The following is a 19127-nucleotide window of genomic DNA, read 5'->3' as shown; positions in this document are numbered from 1 at the left end:
CCTCTGCAATAAACCAGCAGGAAAAAGTTGTGGTTGAAAGCATAAGTGCAGGTGGCTCGATGGTGCGAATGTTAATACTGCAGCCATAGTCATAACTGGAGGGAAATAACAAGAGACCAGTTGGGGCGCTTCCAAGACTCCAAACCAAGAGTTCTAGCGCCGATGATGTATTATGTATTTATCAAGGTTGACTTAGCATCCTGCTCCCGAAACAGCTAAGGCCTGCTGCCATTGCTGTACTTCGTCTTCGCTCAATGGTTCATCATTGCATTGGCTAGACGGTATATTGCCAGCAAAACAAGACGGATATGTACCACTATTGAAATCATCTTGGGCATAGCGATTGTTCTCCAATGCGTCTGTTACACGAGAAAGACATCCGCATCTCCAAGGGTTTCCGTGCAGAGCGATCTCCAACTGCGTATTCTTCGTCACCAGTGAAGAGAAATCTTCCGGAAGATTGGCTAGTCTTCCGCATATAATGTTGAGCTCTCTCAAAGATAACAGTTGTAAAATTTTCAATGGGAATTCGGAGAGTGAGTTCATGTTTAAATCCAGTTTTTGAAGCTTCTTTAGATGGAGATAAAGCTGCGATGGTAGACGCTCAATTAAATTGTTCGATAGACCTAAAGTCGTTAGATCTATTATGTTCTGTAAAAGATTGGGGCTCAATGTTTTAAGTTTGTTTCCACGCAGTAATAAGACGTTCAAGTCTCTGTTTTCTTCGAGTAATGCATCTGGCAGTTGCGTCAGACGATTGTTAGATAAATTCAGAATCTGTAATGCTGTTATTTTGGAGAAAATTTGACTGCTAAGCGAAGACAATCTGTTGTCGGATAGATTCAAGTCTATGAGATGTATGGTTTGCCAAAACAGTTGAGGAAAAATATACGTTATTCTGTTCTGCGAAAGGTCCAGAATTCTCACGTTATAAAGATTCCAAGGTTTGTATATTCCGTCAATTTGGTTGCGGTCTAAATACACGTACTTCATGCTCGGCGTTAAGCTGGGTAAAGTGTCTTCGTTGATGTAGTTGTCTGCTAGGTTCACATGTTCGATCATTGTGCCGTAGAACGTGTTTTCTGGCACGATCTTCACAGCGGAAGGACTTAGGAGAAGCGTTTTTAAATTAGACGCATTTGCAAAGCATCCATCAGCCAAAATGACTTCGCAGTTTGAAGCGTCAATCGTTCGCAACGATCGTCCAATATGGAGGACCGTGAAATTGATCAGATAGTTATTCGATAAATCTATAACTTCCAAATTTGTGAGTGCATTCATCATGGCTATGAAATGCGGATCGTCTGTTGTCACGCCTGAATGCGATATGCATAAATTACGCAAGTTGCGAAGATTGGATATTCTTTGAAAATTGACTTGAAGACCGGATATATTCAACGTTTGCAGATTCCTCATATGATTAAAAGCACCATCAGGAATTATCAATTCTTTATTCCCGGATAAATCCAAGTTTATCAAAGAGTTGGCTTGTGCAAACAGATTAGGTTCAATATCTGCGATTTTAGCATCTTTGAGAATCAACGTTTTGATTCCACTCCAGTCGTATTGGTTTAACATGAACAAGCTATCCGATCCTTGCGTGATATAATTCTTGTGGGCTCCGATAGTCTGGCATTTCAATGTGTCAGATGACCAAGCTTCGAACCCACATTGCAAGCTTGAAAAACTGCCTGAAACTTGCAAAATCAACACAAACACAACACAATGATGAGACACCATCTTTGTTCTTCTGTCAGAAGTATAAAAAAACTTAATAAATGTTATAAATTCATTAATTTATTACTTAATACACATTTTAAATAAGCCACATCTTATGAGAATTTTCTATGATTGAAAATAACTATAATCCTAACTGTGAGCTTAGATCAATACATAGTATTTATTAACTGTTGTAACAGGCTAAACTGGTTTTTAATTAATGAGGATAGCCATTCTTGTTTTGTATATAAAAACTAGTACTGGAAGTAAAAAGTTTGTACAAAGAGATTGATTGCTTCCTAAATCTTTAAATGACCTCAGCTTCGAGTCTTGTAACGTTTTATCAAATTCAGGGCTGAACATTCAATAATGAATAATTTAACATATAAAATATAAAACTGTTTTATTTGTTTTTATTAAACGCCCATACGGGCTTTTACAAACATGTGATATACATAATAATTTGGTGGAATAGTAATCATGCAGTAAAATTTGGTTTTAAAATAATATACTGGACGTCCGGGTAAAGTGCATAAACTTCGGGAGGTGATTCTACAATGATGGAAAAAGTGAAAAAAAAATTTTTTTTTACGAAATTCCATTTTTTTCTCATTTCCATTGCCCTTAATAATAATAATTATTATTATTGAGATATGATATTATAGCCTTCTTAGATCGAGTAGTTCCAGTTGGCATGTTTAAGGTGATTAGGCTCAGTAAATCGGGGCTATCTATAATTCCATCAACAATTTTTTAAATAAAAGTCAAGACTCTAATTTTTTATTTATAAATGAAGCTACTTTTTTATAAAAATGACTCTATACCCCCAATCCAGGCATAGAGTGTTTGTAGGCAGTGTGCGAGTGTGTATATGTTGTTAGTTATATAACTGGATTACATCTCATCTCCGCCAATTGGTGTTGCTCAAAAATTTTATTAAGAGGTAAAAGTTACAAGAATTACAAGAGAAATATTAAGATGAAATTGTGACTTGACCAAAGCAGCTAAGTTGAAGTCATGTGGCAGTTCTGCTGAGAATGAGCAGAGGGATTGGACCAGCCGCAAATGAGACTCGGCGTCCGCATCCCTTAGCCAGCTTTCCGAATAGGCCCTCGATGAATGTAATGGGATTGAGGGGGAAAGAACCCGAAAACCCTAGGAATAAAAGTGAGTACCGACTCATCAGAGGCAGGGCGGAAGGGCTTCGGTCCCCCGCAGTCAATCCTCACGAATGCTCATGGCGAGGCGCAGGCGGGTTATGCATCAGCCACTTTGGGAGTTATCTCCTCAGTTGATGCAGTGACTGGGTCTATCCCACCCCCTTGATGGAGTGTAGAACAGTACAAAATAATATGATGAGTTCAGTTCCAACTCCTTGGGATAAAGTAAGTCCAAACACAGCAAAAATGAATTGATGTTTATCTAAAGTGCAATACAGGAGAAAAAAAAAGTGACAAGTATGGTTTGGCTATGTACAGTGTAAATAAAAAATGTAAATAGAAAAATAAGGAAAGAGGAAAATATTGATATTAAGTGGCTACAGAAGATGATACAAGAAAAAAAAAGTATTCGTTAATACATAATTAACCGTTACAATATAAAAATATAATAAAACATATTGCATAAAATCCAGTCAGTAAGAGTAAAAGTGTTAACGAAAGATGAATGTGTAATAGCAATAATCACACTAGAACAACCAATCACACCTGGCACCTGAAACAAGAATGAAGTTAATTCATATCATCGACTCTAAGCTCAGGCCATCTCTCATCCCAGATCCTTGTAAATTTCCTCAGACATTCGAGATTCTCTTTGTTCGAAACGAGGATTCTAAGCTGGTCTCGTGGTACCTTTCAGACCCTCCAGCATTCCGGACAATCATTCATGCACTTACGATGGGAGCTGGGAGCCGTATCGGGGGAGCAGTATCGGCAAATCGTATCGAGCGAGCACAGTATTCTCATTGCTCATACGTTCTGAGCTCACGGCTCCCGTTCAATTTTTGTTTGAGCCATACTATAGCTATAGAAATGAACCACGACCCATCGCTACTTTCAAAGCAATTTGAATTCTGAATTGTAGTTTTTCTCGAAGACTTTTCCGTGAGTACCTTTCACCCAATATTTAAATAGGTATTATTAAATATTTTATGCGTTTCCCTAACCCTGCTTGATAAGTAAAATATACTGTTGAGTTTTTTCATTATAATATTATTATCATCAATAATAATTACATATAATGGTTTTGTTTACGTAATGCACATTCAAGATAACCTACTGAGAATTAATTCCTTAGAAAAGGCAATATTATGTCTATCAGTGGTGGCTCCAGCACTTCTTCGATGGTGGTGACTATGTACTGTACTGAAATCTCACTATCCTAAGACTAAGCCCGTCGTCCTACGGGTTGATAAGCAATTGACATAAACCGAAGACCTCGTTAATCGTTGTATATTACTGATTATGACAATCTAAATCAAATTATTTGTTTTTGAAGGAAGCAAACACTTTGGGGTGTGACATTATATATTAAATGAAAAAAACACACTTTTTAATACACCACTTTTTATTTGAATTAATAATGATAGCCAACCGGGTTTCGCTTATCTCAAGCTTCGTCAGGGCTTATTATATTAACTAAAAAATAAATATAGTTAGTTTTTAGTTAATATAATAAATCATTTGTTTTTCACACAAGACCCTATGCAGAAAATTAAGTTCGCTACAGCAAGGTAACGTCTGCAGCGCAGTTCAGTATGGAACTTTTCTGCGTTTATTTCTCAGTACGTTCTACGTACTGAGAAATGCATCAAAGGACTCTGATTGGATGATCTGAAGGATGTTGATTCACGTTGTCATGCGCTGGTCACCGCTAGTAAGCTTCAAGACAGAAAACAAGGCGCGGAGCGGACGCCTGTCGTTTGAAAATGATCCAGGATAAATTATGTATATTTATGCAAATGTTAATTGTTTTATGTTAAAAGAATTCATTTATTTTGGTGTAGACCAGTATTTCCCAGCCTTCTTTATGCCATGCCCCACCGTAGTCTTTTAAAAAGTCAGATGCCCCACCGACATCTTTTTTAATTAAACAGCAGGTTAATTTTCAAATCATATTGTAATATCTTTGTAAACATATGAACCCCTAATGAAATTAAATAAAACCTATTCTTATATATATATTATAACTGAAATTATTACAAAACACAAATTGAAAATGTAGTTAGGTAGAATAAAATTAAAATAACGATAAAACACAAGTTACAATTGAAATTTAGTACAAACACACACATATATTGACGCCTAATTCATTATTAAATTCAGTTACGCTTGCTACAAAGAAATTTTATGTCCCGATCTAACTTATTTAATTTCAGTTTTAGGTCCCCTCTATTAGTTATATTCAATCGATTTCATTTTTTAATGAGTAAATCGCTTATGGTGCTAAATTTTTTTTGTATGACCGATGAGTATTCCCGGGTAAGTTTTTAGATTTTCACGGCCAAAAGCATTTTTGTTGTTTGTTTTTGGGGTGTTATGCCGTGTTGCGCTAACTCCTTCTTTAGCCGACGTTTCGGACAGCGTTGCAGTGTCCATCATCAGGGCAGATCCGGTAGATCGGATCTACCGGATCTGCCCTTTATTGTATTCCCCTTTATATGTGGAATGCCTACGTGTCTCATCTCTGAATTGTGGTGCTCCACCGTGGGAAACACTGAATTGTGGTGCTCGAATATTTCGTTTAAGTATTTAGTTAAGACACTTTTATAAATGTTCATAATTTACTTCCCAGCAACCAACCAGCTTTGTGTTTCGCGTCCAGACGTTTCTCGATGTGATAGTAACAACTGATTCATATTATACGATGTGAATATGCTTAAAATAAAGTAAAATAATGCTTATATATGGAATGTAATACGACAATTGGGTTTATTCTCTTTTTCACATCTATTTTTACAAGTTTTCATAGTACAAGTCAACATTTTGCCGTGTTATTTCGTAAAATGAACCGATGATGCCTCGACCATAGTTCGCACAAGAATGATGACGTCACGTTTTCAAATTTCACTTGAGGCCATACGCGAGCCCAGCCGGCTCCAATGGAACCGGTATGGGGAGTGGGGATAATACTCTTCTAATCACTTAGGGCAGGTCTACTAATATTCATATGTCTATGGCCACTGATGTCTAACAAGGAATTAATATCGACCAGACATAATGGTGACTTGAACTTACATGCATCTCAATTTATAATAATTTATTGTGTTATGCAAATACAAATGTACCTGTAATGTTAATGTACATAAATAAAATAATGAATTACGAAATGTCACTCCCTTGTCACAACACTGATTTTATTACAGCAATTACCCACCTGTAGATTTTACTATAGCATTTATCTCACATAATATGTTGTAACACTGCTCTTCTCGACCTAGGATTTCAACTAGTGAACTGCACTAGTGAGATGAGTGGGTGATGTTTTTATTTGATTATGTATTTTTTATTTCATGCAAAAACAATAGTACAGTTTGTTTAGTATTAATTCACCTTCCACGCATCCCTAGTCCCTGAGTTATGACAGGTGAAGTTAACAGATTAAAATTATTCATAATATGATTGATAATAATAATAATAATTAAATTATACAATTTTTTTAATCTTCATAATACACCCGCTAAACTGCCAAAGCAGTTTGTCAGCAGGTTAATTTCATAATTAAAAAAATAAAATAATAAAAAACAAAAATATTTTTTCTGAAAAAATAAGAATATACACAGATTTAGGAAATGAAATTAAAAGAATTTGGCATTCTCAGACTATAAAAATATTACCATTTGTTATTTCGGCTACTGGCATTATACCTAGCTCCATCATTCAAAATTTAGGCGTATTAGATCTGTCAAAGAATTTATACATAAAAATGCAAAAATCAGTCATTTTAAATACATGAAGGATAACGAAAGATTTTTTAAATATTTATGTTGAGGGATCAGTAGGATTTATAGGTCTAGTTAGAAGTTCTACCGAGCCGAACTCTCTGATATGAAAATATCTGAAGTCAGTGAATTATTTTCCCATTTGATCTCTGGTGAGTTGACGTGTTGTTCTTGTATTGTTTTGTATTTATTTTGCTTATATAATGCACTTGCATAATGTTGATTGACTAGATGATCATTTGTGGAAAAGTGTGTGGAAGGGTTTAGTTTTTCCTATGGGGAAGATTTAACCCGGACATAAAATCGGAAAAAGCATAAATACAACGAATATAGAAAATATAAATAGAAGAATAACACCACATTCGACTACAATACAAAGACATAGACGCGTTGCGTCACGCCATCTTTTTTAATACAGGCCATGCTGTAGAAACTGCGCTTACATATTACGCAGTTTGGGTTTAGCAAATTTTAGTACTAAACCAAGTGCAACAAGTCCAAAAACAGGTCTCTTTAACTGTCATTGTAGTTTCTACAGCATGAACTGTAATAATCATTGAGTTACATATAAATAGAGTATATTCCTTGCAATATCAGTGTGAAATATTGTTCCCGTGCGGAAAGTTGTGAGGGGGTGTGGCGGCTGTCGATGTCGCCCGAAACTCTCCAACCATGAATTAACTCAACGAACGTGTCGAATTTGACCGGCGGTCGTGTGTCGCTACGTAAATGCTCCACGAGTTTTTAACTTTAATAACTCAATTTACATGACTACTGATTATGATAAAACCCTACTTATCGATGAAAGGTTATACCATTGCTTTCCCTATATTTTCCAGTACGACTTATACAATATCTCAGCGTTCATGTCGGCATTTTGAAGTTATCACCGGAGACCTGTAACTGGCAGGCTCATGTAACCGACGGATGCCCGAGATATCTCACATCGGACAATGATCCGATTTGCGTGGCCCATACTTCATCCGCCAAAGCTGAATCTATCTGTATACCTCGTTGGTATTAATAAAGATGGCGGTGGTTGCGTACATTGCGTACGTTGTCCCAGTGTATCTTTATGCATTCATACGCAACATCAAATGCGACATTGGATAATTATTCAAAATCAGGTAAAAAAATAAAACGATGTTCGATTTTGAATATTTATTATAAGCATAGTATTTTACAAATTCATTAAATATGATAGAACACTTCCAACAAACAGCAAGAACTTTTTATTTCTTCTAAACTCCAAAGCATTTTTTAACAACAATTGTTTATAAATTTAAATTGGGGGCAAACTTAATTTTTTAAACTGACCGTAAAAGCAAGAACTTTATGAATTGGGGGTTATCTTTTTAAGTCCACTTAGAATAGATTGTATTGAATAGTTTTTATTTCACCCCTTTTAATTTTTGTGCTAAATTTGGAGATAAAACTCAAATTTTGCAACATTTAATTATGAAAGATTTAGTGAGTTATTTATTCATTATCCTCTTGACAACTTATCCACAGGAAAACATATATTTTAGATTTTTTTATTTGTAAGTCCGAGTTCACTATTCGGTACATAAAACCTATTAATAGTGGCTATTTATCGAATAATTTAGCCAAGTTTTCAACCTATTGCAAATATTAATTTGTTTATTTATTAACATATGTTATTCTGTGAACAGCTATCAAGAGGGCGGTGAAATACTGTTTTACAAATAAATAAATACTGCATAGTTTCTAGTGAAATATATAATTTGAGTTATTCGCTCTCTGTAAAAAGCAATTATTGGTTTAATTGTATTTTTTATTTTTATCATAATTTTACATTTATTTCTTAGTGTTTAAATAGTGTGCTCCAAAACTAGAATGAAAATTCTTCAAAAGCCAATTCTATGTACAATATATATTATAAAATATTAATAATCTATACAAAATACACTATGCTCTTCGAAATCCTTGTTTTTCCATGTAAAACTGCTCCCAAATTGTAATACGATTTGTTCAGTAAGATCAAAAGGCACAAATTGTCTATTCATTTATATTTGTATCGTGAAGAAAAATAGGATACCTTTCTACTAATGTTGCTCAAATTAGTAACTAACAGCTTTTTGCAATGTGGCTTTTAGAAATCGTAGATAATTAATTTATTAATCAATGATGCAGTTGCTAAAAAAATTCACAGATGGCAGTCATCTAATAAAGCAATTATATAATATGATATATTGTTAAGTACGCATCCACACATTGTTTTAAAGTTTGAGCATGTACTTTTAATTTATTTGCACTCTAGACAGAACGTAGCACGCTTGAATATATATGTCATATGTATATATCAATCGCGGCAAAACTTTGTAAAACTACGCCGGAAATGGCAGAACGTTCAATTTTAACATTTGAGGTAATTTTTTTATGAACTGAATTGCAGTTTAATCCGTTATCTGAATTTTTACACAGTTTAGTTAAAGCATGGTTTCATTTCTTCATAATTACTAATACAAAACACAAAAATACATAACCTAAAAATAATGAATTATTATTCATTTTTATAATTTTATTATTGTGTAAATGGATGTTGTATAAAGATTAAATATAAATTACATAATAATATAATCGTTTTCAAACGATCTCAATTCTACACAAAGCAGCAAACTAAATTATATTTATATGTATTAGTTTCTACATTATTCGTGTAACAGTTTACAGCTAAACATAGACAATGATAATTGCGTAAGAAAATTAGCGGATTTAACCTAAATTAATGACGGTAACATATTATTTAATACAATAGTATTTGTTTTGATGGAAGGAGATAAATAAATTAAATTATTTAAATAATAGCGCTAAAGGTGCTTTTGTCGAATTTGTGAATCGCTTATGAATGGAGAATGCTAATCGATTTCTTGACGTAATAAACGCTGAGAAAACGCTTTGACTACCACATTACTTAGGTAATCTAGAGAATCTGCGTAGGTATTTGCAGCGTTCAAGTAAGGGTCGTTTTCGAGTACTTTCTGATTTCTAAATCAAATTACCAAAACTGACATAGCCACTTCTAACGAATACCCTATAATATTAATAATACATCCAACTCCAGTAAAATATTGGCAGCATCAACAAAGCAAGAGGCAAAACTATACCATATTAACATTAACATTCCTTTTCAATGGTAGCAAAGCGAATTTATTTGGTACTTGTAGCAGTGTTTTGCGCTTTTTAATTTGATTAATATTGATAAAACAATTTATAAAAAAACGGTTCCAAAAAGTAGGTTCTACAGTTTACGAATATAATAATTATAAACAATAAAAATAGAGTTAATAACCAATTTAATATTTTGTTATAGATGAACAAAAATAGTAAATATGAATATTACCTAATAAAAAAATTTAAAACCGATTTTTATAATTTATTAACGTAAAATAAAGAATATATTTCACAAAAAATCCATTAAAATATATGAAAGAAAACCAAGTCGCATAACTCACGCCGCTAGGAGGCGCTAGTGTTGCATACTGCCATCAGAATGTATGGGAAATTTCAGAAGTTGGAGGTATTATTAATATTCTAGGGTATTTGTTTCTAGCATTGAACCCCAGATACATATAAATCATGACGTGTAAAACATTTAAATGAAAAACCAAACAATTGTAGACTGTTATATTAGTAGATAAAGATTTCTAAATAAAAAAATTAAATGCATATTAATGTGTAATGAGAAATAACAAAGCTTTCTTTATACAAATTGATGGCAGGTTTTTAAAATTGAAAACTGGTTTTAATTACACCATCTTAAATATTCAAAACATTATTTAATTACACAATTTCAAATATTGAATACAAATTTTTATTACACAGTTTTAAATATTGAGGGGCAGTTTTAAATAAACAAATTAAAATATCGGAATTGGGTTTTTGGCAAAATATCAGCGGGCGAAAATTGAGTTCTGTTTAAGAAAATGGATTTGGCTTCAAACAGAATCTTTGAAAATAATACACATTTTTGAATGATTTTTTTTACAAAGTAGTCACATTTTTTATTTTATTTTGGTACACTATTTTACATTTCTTAGTACAATTTAGTAATATTGGCTTCACTGGGTGGCTTTCCCGTGCTGAGGCCTAATTTATTTAGTACTTGGTGGCATTTTTTTGCACTTTCTAATTTGTATTTTGAATTTTGATTAATATGTATTTTGATAAGACCCCCCAACTATAAAAGTACTGCCTGAAATTAAAGATAATAAACTCCATAAACTGAAGTTAAAGTCAGCATCTTCAGTACCATAAATGCAAAGATTTATTATAATCATTTTACAGATTAAGGTATAGTTTCTTTTTGATTAAATATACATATATATATATATTTATAGTTGGGACCCTTACAAAAGGATTGGTATACAATATTCATAGAGAATTATCGGACAGCTTTGTCTTTACAGCCATTCAAGTAGGACCAGCGTAAAAGGTAGAAATACCATTCCCGCCGGAATTGTGTTAAAATATTGAAATCAGGTTTGTATTACACGCTATTAAATATTGAAAGGGGAGGGAACGAAAGAAAATGATACATAAAAAATATCTTATTACTCACTTTGGTATATAACTAATAAATTCTATTTAAAGATAGCACTAAGAAGAATGTAGAATAATTATGTCAAATTAAAAAAATATACGAAGAACGTTACTCATTTCTAATAATTTATTCCTAAAAAACATACGCAGAAAATTGGTGCAAATTTCTTGTTTTAAAATAAAGTATTTCCATAAACTTGTCAAATTAACAGCACTTCAACTTGATTACTACAACAAATAACTATTTATGCAGTGGGAGATGGTATAGGATGCATTAATCCGTAGAATGCCGATGGGTTTCTGAAGAATTCTAATAAGATTCTTGTTAAAATAATTTGAGTAGCGATTTTGAACTTAAGGCGATGCACTACGCCGTGTAATATTTTAAATCGAGCCGCTATCAATAACACCCCTTATGTAGATGGCAATAAGGTTTAAATTCCCGTTTAACACCATCCGCCGGTTTTGATTTATGCAAGAAAAAAACATGGCCAAAAAGTGCCTTTTATTTTATTTTGTGGATGTTCAAGCATAAATATTTAAGTTTTTTTCGATCATTTTATAAATAACTTAATTTGCCACATTATACAATAAAATCATAACCGAAAATGGGTTCGTAAGTAGGAGATTTTGAGCTTTAAAGCAGTTTTCATAGGCTTTCACATCATTTAGACTTATCTAAAAAGTATTCGATGATTTCAAAGGCCAAGATGTATTCTACTCGCAGTATTTAATTAAAGCATCTGAAACATTTCTAGGCGACCAAATTTTCAAACCAAAAACACATGATTTTGCATTACTACGTAGTGCATCGCCTTAATGCTTCGAAAAATATATGGAAAACAAAATCAGCATCGTTTGAGCTAATAAAACTTTAGGTTCCACTAATATATTACTTGTTAAAGTTAATTTTTTCTGAATCAAAGTGGTTTTTTTACAATTTTTCAGGTTTTACGAAAGTTTGAAGGTTAGGAAATAGGCATAAATTATTAAAACAACCCAAACTAACATTCTAAAAACCTATTTTGTGCATGTTTACTTAAACTCCCGACTTAAATAGTTGTCTCTGTTAGATATTTAAGTTGAAATCAAGTGTTATTGTTTTAAAGAGCCTTTGCATGCAGCGGAATTTGACAAGTTTACCGCTGGTTCATTATTATTACGAGAGCTCCAGTCTTGTGTATTATGTATAGTTTTGTTCACATAAGAATAATGTCCGCTTTATGTTGTGGTATTTTACGAATTTTATTGGTAATTCAAGCAAATTCTTTGTGGAAAAAAACTCGAAAATTTATTTTAAAACACGAAAATGTCACCTACAAATTTATTCAAATGGAAGAAAAGTTTATTAATATATTATTCTTTTAATTTATTAGTCTATTCTAAATAATATTGGTACTTTGATAGTAGGTATATTAATCTGCTGGAACTTATCTATCTTCAATGAGTAAAAAAAAAAATGAAAAATTTAAAAAATATATTATTTATATTTTCTTCCATTTGAAAAAAATTGTAATAATAATTATTAATATTTAATATTTTTAATTTCTAAAATTTTTAAAATTAATATAATACAGTTTATAATTAAAGAATAAATAAACAATACCAAATGTCGGGTGAAACTTACGAAGAAATAGCTGTACTTCTAACATTAAATTTCTAAAGAATTAAAAAGGAATTATTAATTATTAGGTAGTCAATATTAAACATACATAGGTTGAGACGTTTTGTGTGAAATATTGTACGCAATTATATAAATATTGTTATTCTAATTATTAATAAATAAAAGCATGTATTTACTTTATTTACTATAATTTTTTTTAAAACAAACAGATTTTTTTCAATTACAAGAATTAAAATGATGCTTGAAATTAATGCCACCGCAATATTTATTTATACAAGCCATGCTGTAGAAACTGCACTGACAGTTAGAGATAGACCTGTTTTAGGAACTTCTTGCATATGGTTTAGCAGGGTTTAGTACTAAAATCTGCTGTTGTCCTGATAACTTAATGCGTTGCGTCACCCCCATCTTTATTTATACAAGCCATGCTGTAGAAACTGCACTGACAGTTAAAGAGAACTGTTTTCGGACTTCTTGCATTAGGTTTGGTCTCTTTAACTTCAGTGCACTTTCTACAGCATGGCCTATATCAATAAAGATGATGGTGGCATTAGCCATGTGCCAGGTACTTCCCAACCATCCTCTTCCTCATCTCACTTCCTCAGGTTATGGACCCACAGGTTAAGGTCAGAAAGTTGGGAGCAGATGTAGTATTATTAATTTTTTTTTTTTTAAACATTTCCCTGTTTTTTATAGAATTTAGCCAGGCACATATGAGAGACTTGTCTCGCGGCTGCAGCTAGGTGACAAGTTCAAAATCTATACAGTTCCAAAAAAAAGTCATGTACCCATGTATGCTTACCTCCCACAGAATAAAAAGACCACTAAAAATGCCTTCTATATAGTTTTGAATGGAAATCTATAACCACTCGGGTGATAAGTGTTCGGTTTTCGATTTTCCAATTCAATATAATCAAAATCATTCCTCAAAACATGAATATTTAAACATACAAAAACTGCTTACTGTAGTTTAAAGCCAATGAAACCACCTACATTTTACCGCCTCTCTCATATTTTTAGGCTCAAAAGCGACCATTCAAAACATTTTTGCAAACTTAGCATAATATGCCAGAAATCGCTAAAGTCTGCTGGATAGCAAAAGTCTGTTTTCATTAGAATAACAATATTTATATCTTCGATTGAATCTTGCAATATGATAAAAATGTTGTTAGTTTAAGCACGTTTTTATTTTAAAATAAATTACACATTATTAAATCGAATAAAACTATAAGATCTGACTTACCCGTGCGTAACACTTATAAAATGTTGTCATAAATCATACAGTTAAGCTTGAATATTTAAACTTTGTTCGAAAACTGAAACAATTAACCTCAAAAATATAGAATAATGATTCCGAAATACTATTGCGAGATTTAAGTAACAATTCAAAAAATAAACTTGTCGAATTCCGCCTCACGTTTAATAAGTAAAAAAATTGTAAGTAGCACTTGATTTCAACTTAATTACTACAAGAAACAACTATTTATGTTGGGGGAGATGGTAAAAGATGCATTAAAGTGACATTTTTTCTCAATTAAATTTAAGTTTGAAGGTTAGGAAATACGCAAAAATGATTGAAATAACCCAAAATAACGACCTAAATTTGTGCATGTTTACATCGGGGCTTTGAATCACAGGGGTCTAACTACAAAAACTAATGTTTTGAGTGAAGTTTGGTGTCAGTAATGCTGTAATCATATTTATTAGTGACACAAAGCTCATTAGTGACATACAGTCATATAAGATATATCAGTTAGGCCATAAATAAACCAATAGATGGATATCTCTAGGCGTTTTGTAAGAAAAAAATTGGTCCTAAAAAACCATAGATATGCCAATATATAGACAGTAAAATTATCTCTCTATACACCAATGAAAAACTCTGAAAGTTAATTCCATAGACTTTCAGAGTTTTTCATTGGTGGATATAGTTAGGCAACAATATTCACGGTTCCAATTTTCGATCGGAGTTGGGCATATCGGTCGGGCATACAGTTGGGCATATGAGCATTCTAATCTTTATTTGCGTTTATCTCAAAACCATGTTTTTGTAGATAGGCTCGTATGATCGTAAACCCCCGACTTAAATAGTTGTCTCCATTAGATATTTAAGTTGAAATCAAGTTTTGTTTTTTTCTCAAGAGTCTTTGCATGAAGCGGAATTCGGCAACTTTACCAATTACCAAATATTGTTATAAACTGCGATTGTAAACATGCTTTAAAAAAAAAATGGTCACCTTATAATAAATACAATAAATGTATCATTTCGAATTTCATCAACAAACATAACCTCAAAAAAAAAAAATACAGATTCACAAAAACATTTCAAAAATAAATCTAATGCATTAATCAATGTGCATCAATAAACAGGTTGTGTTGCTATAAATAACTCCGTTATTAATTATTTATGTCTGAAAAGCGTAATATTTTGCATAAATTTGAACGTAATGGTTTGAGATTTACTTTTCCTAAACACTGTTATTTTTCCATTATTTAAGGTCACTTTAAAATTTGTATACATGCAATTCATTTCAGTATCAGTTTAAGGCTTTTTCTATTTCATATTATCCATACAAAAATAAGGATGTATTTTAAAAAGCGAGTAGATATAACATTGCACTGCAGACATTTCACACTGCACAGGGTTTTTAGATAGAAATATCAACATTGTACTGCGTAGAAAGAGGATAAAAATTACGCAGACATTTTTAAGAAGAAATACATTACTCTCGTCTACTATTCTCTTACAATTCGTAACTTTTTTAAAGAACTCAACAAAAAAGTTTAATTCAGTGTTGCCGTCTATCCATTCCTGACTAGGTGTAAAGTAATATAGGACATGAGGAGTGTTGCCGCAGAGAAGGTAACGTCACAACTGCTGGATCCAACTTCCGCTACAGCAGCTAAAAAAAAAAAAAAATAGTATCAGGGCATTATAGAACTTTGGGCCTATGTCATCTTTGGGAACGCTGTGTGGAGAAACACATACATAATATTTTAGAAGTACTCAATTAAAAACATTCAGAAAGTTTTTTAAAAATGAATAAAATCATAAAAAAAAAATAATAAATAATTACCTTCCCGGTAGCTTGCGTTGGCTAGAACCTCGTTTGTCTCGTAATCTGAGAAAATAAAAATAAAACAAAAACCAAAATAATTAAAAAAATAATAAAACAAATAAAAAATATACAAAAAATCAAATAAAAAATGATAAAATACAGGAAAATCATTTTAAATAGGACACGTTTGAATGTATTTGTGTACACCGATAGTATTGAAAGTTATTCAAATTAATTTGGTACATCCGCTTGCGGTCCCCTCTTACCCAGCAAATTTAAGATACTGCAAGTGACATACGTACATACTCTTCTGTTATTTATATATAATTTGTACATTTATTTATAACAATTACAGGTAATTATAGCCTAAGACGTTATAATTGTACCATTTATGCAGTGTATATGCAATGCCAAAAATCTCGCAAATGCGCTATAGGACACAAAAAATAAATATTTTTTTTATCTACCGCATTCAAAAAGCACGTAGCTCTCCCCACAGGTGAGTTCATAAATAAATTAGTGCGGCTTGCTCTACTATATAGAAGATTGTGATGACGTCACAGACATAAGAATATATAGACTAGAAATTAAAGGTGAGGGGTAAAATCAACTGTTGAAGAACTAAGGGGGTAAAGCTGACTGTGATTCGTCAATAAATCAATCTGACAGTATATAGGCATCTCGCATTTTAATATCACCATTTAGTTCTTAAAAGTAAAATCTGCTTTTGAATGAATAGACATTTTTACATGGGAGCGCAAATTACTCGCCACGTTATGAACAAATTTGCGAAGTCCAAATTCGGCAAAAAAAATTTCTTCTATTTTCAGAGTCGAATATTTTGTTTATGTATTTAGTTAAGACACTTTTATAAGTGTTCATAATTTACTTCCCAGTAACAACGATGCGCACACTTGAGAATCGCTACATTCGACCAGATGTATCTCAATGTAATAGTATATGTTTCTACAACTGATTCATATTATACGATGTGAATAAGCTTAAAATGATGCTTACATATGGAATGTAATACGACAATTGGGTTTATTCTCTTTTTCACATCTATTTTTACAAGTTTTCATATTACAAGCCACTATTTTGCCGTGTTATTTCATAAAATGCCTCGACCATAGCTCGACGCTAGTTCGAACAAGAATGATGACGTCACATTCTCAAGATTCACGGGAAGCCATACGCGAGCCAAGCCGGCTCCAATGGAACCGGTATGGGGAGTGGGGAATAATACGCTTTTAATCACTTAGGGCAGGTCTACTAATATTCATATGTCTATGGATGACGTCCTCGAGAGTGAGACTCTGGTACAAAAAAATTTAATTGGGCCAGTATCTCATTATATAAGTGACCGTTTATTAGTTGAAAAAAATATTTAAGCAAAGAAATACCTCTATGTGTCTCTAGGGAGTGGTAATTGGTCGTGCCTAATATATAAATCGATGGGTAAAGCCAAGGGTAACGTCCATAGAGCCGCGAGAATAAAAACGTTAAAAATTTTTTATGGACTCTTTCAATGCGTAAAGTGTATGTTAATTCATGTGGAGCCCAGATGATCGAGTTTTATTCAAGTACACTTAGGACTAGTGTGTTATATAATAACCTCAGTGTTTTTGTGTTACGAAACGGATATGAGTTCCTAATTACGAAGCCGAGAAGCCTGTATCCTCTGCTTATTAAATCATCGATGTGTTGGTGAAAAGTTAGTTTGCTGTCGTAAATAACTCCTAGATCTTTGATTTGGTTTAGGTGTTGGAGAATAATTTCATTGATTGTATATTCAAATACATGCGGTTGACAATTTTGACAATTGACAGTTGACATTTTTTACAAATACTGACACTTGACAAGACTCAATTGTATTTGATTAATTTGATCATGCCATGTGTTTTTCTGTTGTTCCTGTCTTCTTTTACCATTAACTTTGGCGTCATATATTCTCCTTTCACTCCATTCTTCGTTAACTATTACACAAACATGAGCCATATGACGGTCATACCTCGTTTTACTAAACAATCGCCTCGAAGATTTCTTTTGTATAACATTCAGTCTACTTTCATCCTTCCTCTGACTGTTCCATGCCTCACTGCCACACATCAGGGTAAGCACCAGCACGCCATTGTGGACTGCTAGCTTTGCTTCTTTGATTAAGTTTTTAATAGTGCTAACCGCGTTCAGTCCTCCATTAATGGATTTTCTTGCTTTTCCCCTTCTTTCAATATCTCCAACAGCCTTTCCATCTCTCGAAAATATATTTCCCAAATATACAAACTCAATCTATCAAGGCCCAATTATTTGACAAAAATTCGCGAGTCACAAAGACATCAAATGGCCACTCAGCGCCATTTTGTTTTTTTTTTGACAGTTGAAAGATTCCCTTTAAATGCCGGTATTAAGTCCGTTTTAGCTTTTGAACAAATTGTGATCAGCAGAAGAGGACAGTTAACATGTTGATCAGCTTGTCAGCTTATTACAATTTTAAACAAAGCTTAAACGCACGTAGAATTGGCGTTTAACCGGGACATTTCAAATGTCAAAAAAACAAAATGACACTGGGCATTTAATGACAATGTTACATTTGAATATCTGCAAAACAACTGGTCTAAGGACGGGTAGTTTCAGAGAATTTCAACGATTCATCAAATTTCAACGTTCATTTTCGGGTTCTGTGAAAGTCCTATTCAAGTTCTGTTATTATACCATTATATGCTAGTTGCTTGACAGAACTGAAATAAAAACATAACTTGAAAAAAACATTCACAGAACTTGAAAATGATCGTTGAAATTTGATGAATTGTTCAAATTCTTCGAAACAACCCGTCCTTAGTGTAGTCAGATCTCGTTATTTTTAATACGGTCATACAAAGTTTTCATATTTGGTCTTGAACAAGTAAAATCTAGAAGCGATAGTAATTAGTAATTTCGTACCTCCGTCAAAAGTGTGTTGTTCAGACAAGTCACTCCAACCGTGAGAGTTCCTTGCGCGCAGTTGTGCCGCGTACTTGCCCGGCCTCAAACCTCTCAGTGCGTGCTTCAGGGTGTAGATATTGCCGGAGGGTTGAGCAATGTCCGGTTTTACGATGATCCATTCTTCCTCTTCGACTTCACGCTCGGGCTGCCTCTGGAAAACGCACATTCAATGTTAGCTGTGTTTAAAATTTAAATATCGTTTTAAAAGACCGGGGATACGAAGATAGACTCAAGGAACTAA

General features: G+C 32.9%; 1 protein-coding gene across 1 annotated transcript in view; it reads right to left on the bottom strand.

The window, feature by feature from the left end:
• Positions 1-11530: 11530 nt before the first annotated feature.
• LOC149409539 (protein amalgam-like) overlaps positions 11531-19127 on the bottom strand; it is a 301223-nt gene continuing 293626 nt past the window's right edge. The window contains exons 11-13 of the mRNA XM_089649399.1: positions 18845-19037; positions 15923-15967; positions 11531-15748 (exon numbers count right to left, since the gene is read on the bottom strand). Coding sequence (XP_089505525.1) covers positions 15648-15748; positions 15923-15967; positions 18845-19037 — 339 coding nt within the window. The 3' untranslated portion in view covers positions 11531-15647. The remainder of the gene's footprint in view (positions 15749-15922; positions 15968-18844; positions 19038-19127) is intronic.

Source organism: Hesperophylax consimilis, chromosome 30 (assembly GCF_061612785.1).
Source record: "Hesperophylax consimilis isolate HC1 chromosome 30, BYU_Hcon_1.0, whole genome shotgun sequence".
NCBI classification, from domain to species: Eukaryota; Metazoa; Arthropoda; class Insecta; order Trichoptera; family Limnephilidae; genus Hesperophylax; species Hesperophylax consimilis.
The sequence above is the reverse complement of the archived record's forward strand: the minus strand, read 5'-3'. Positions and strand labels throughout refer to the sequence as shown.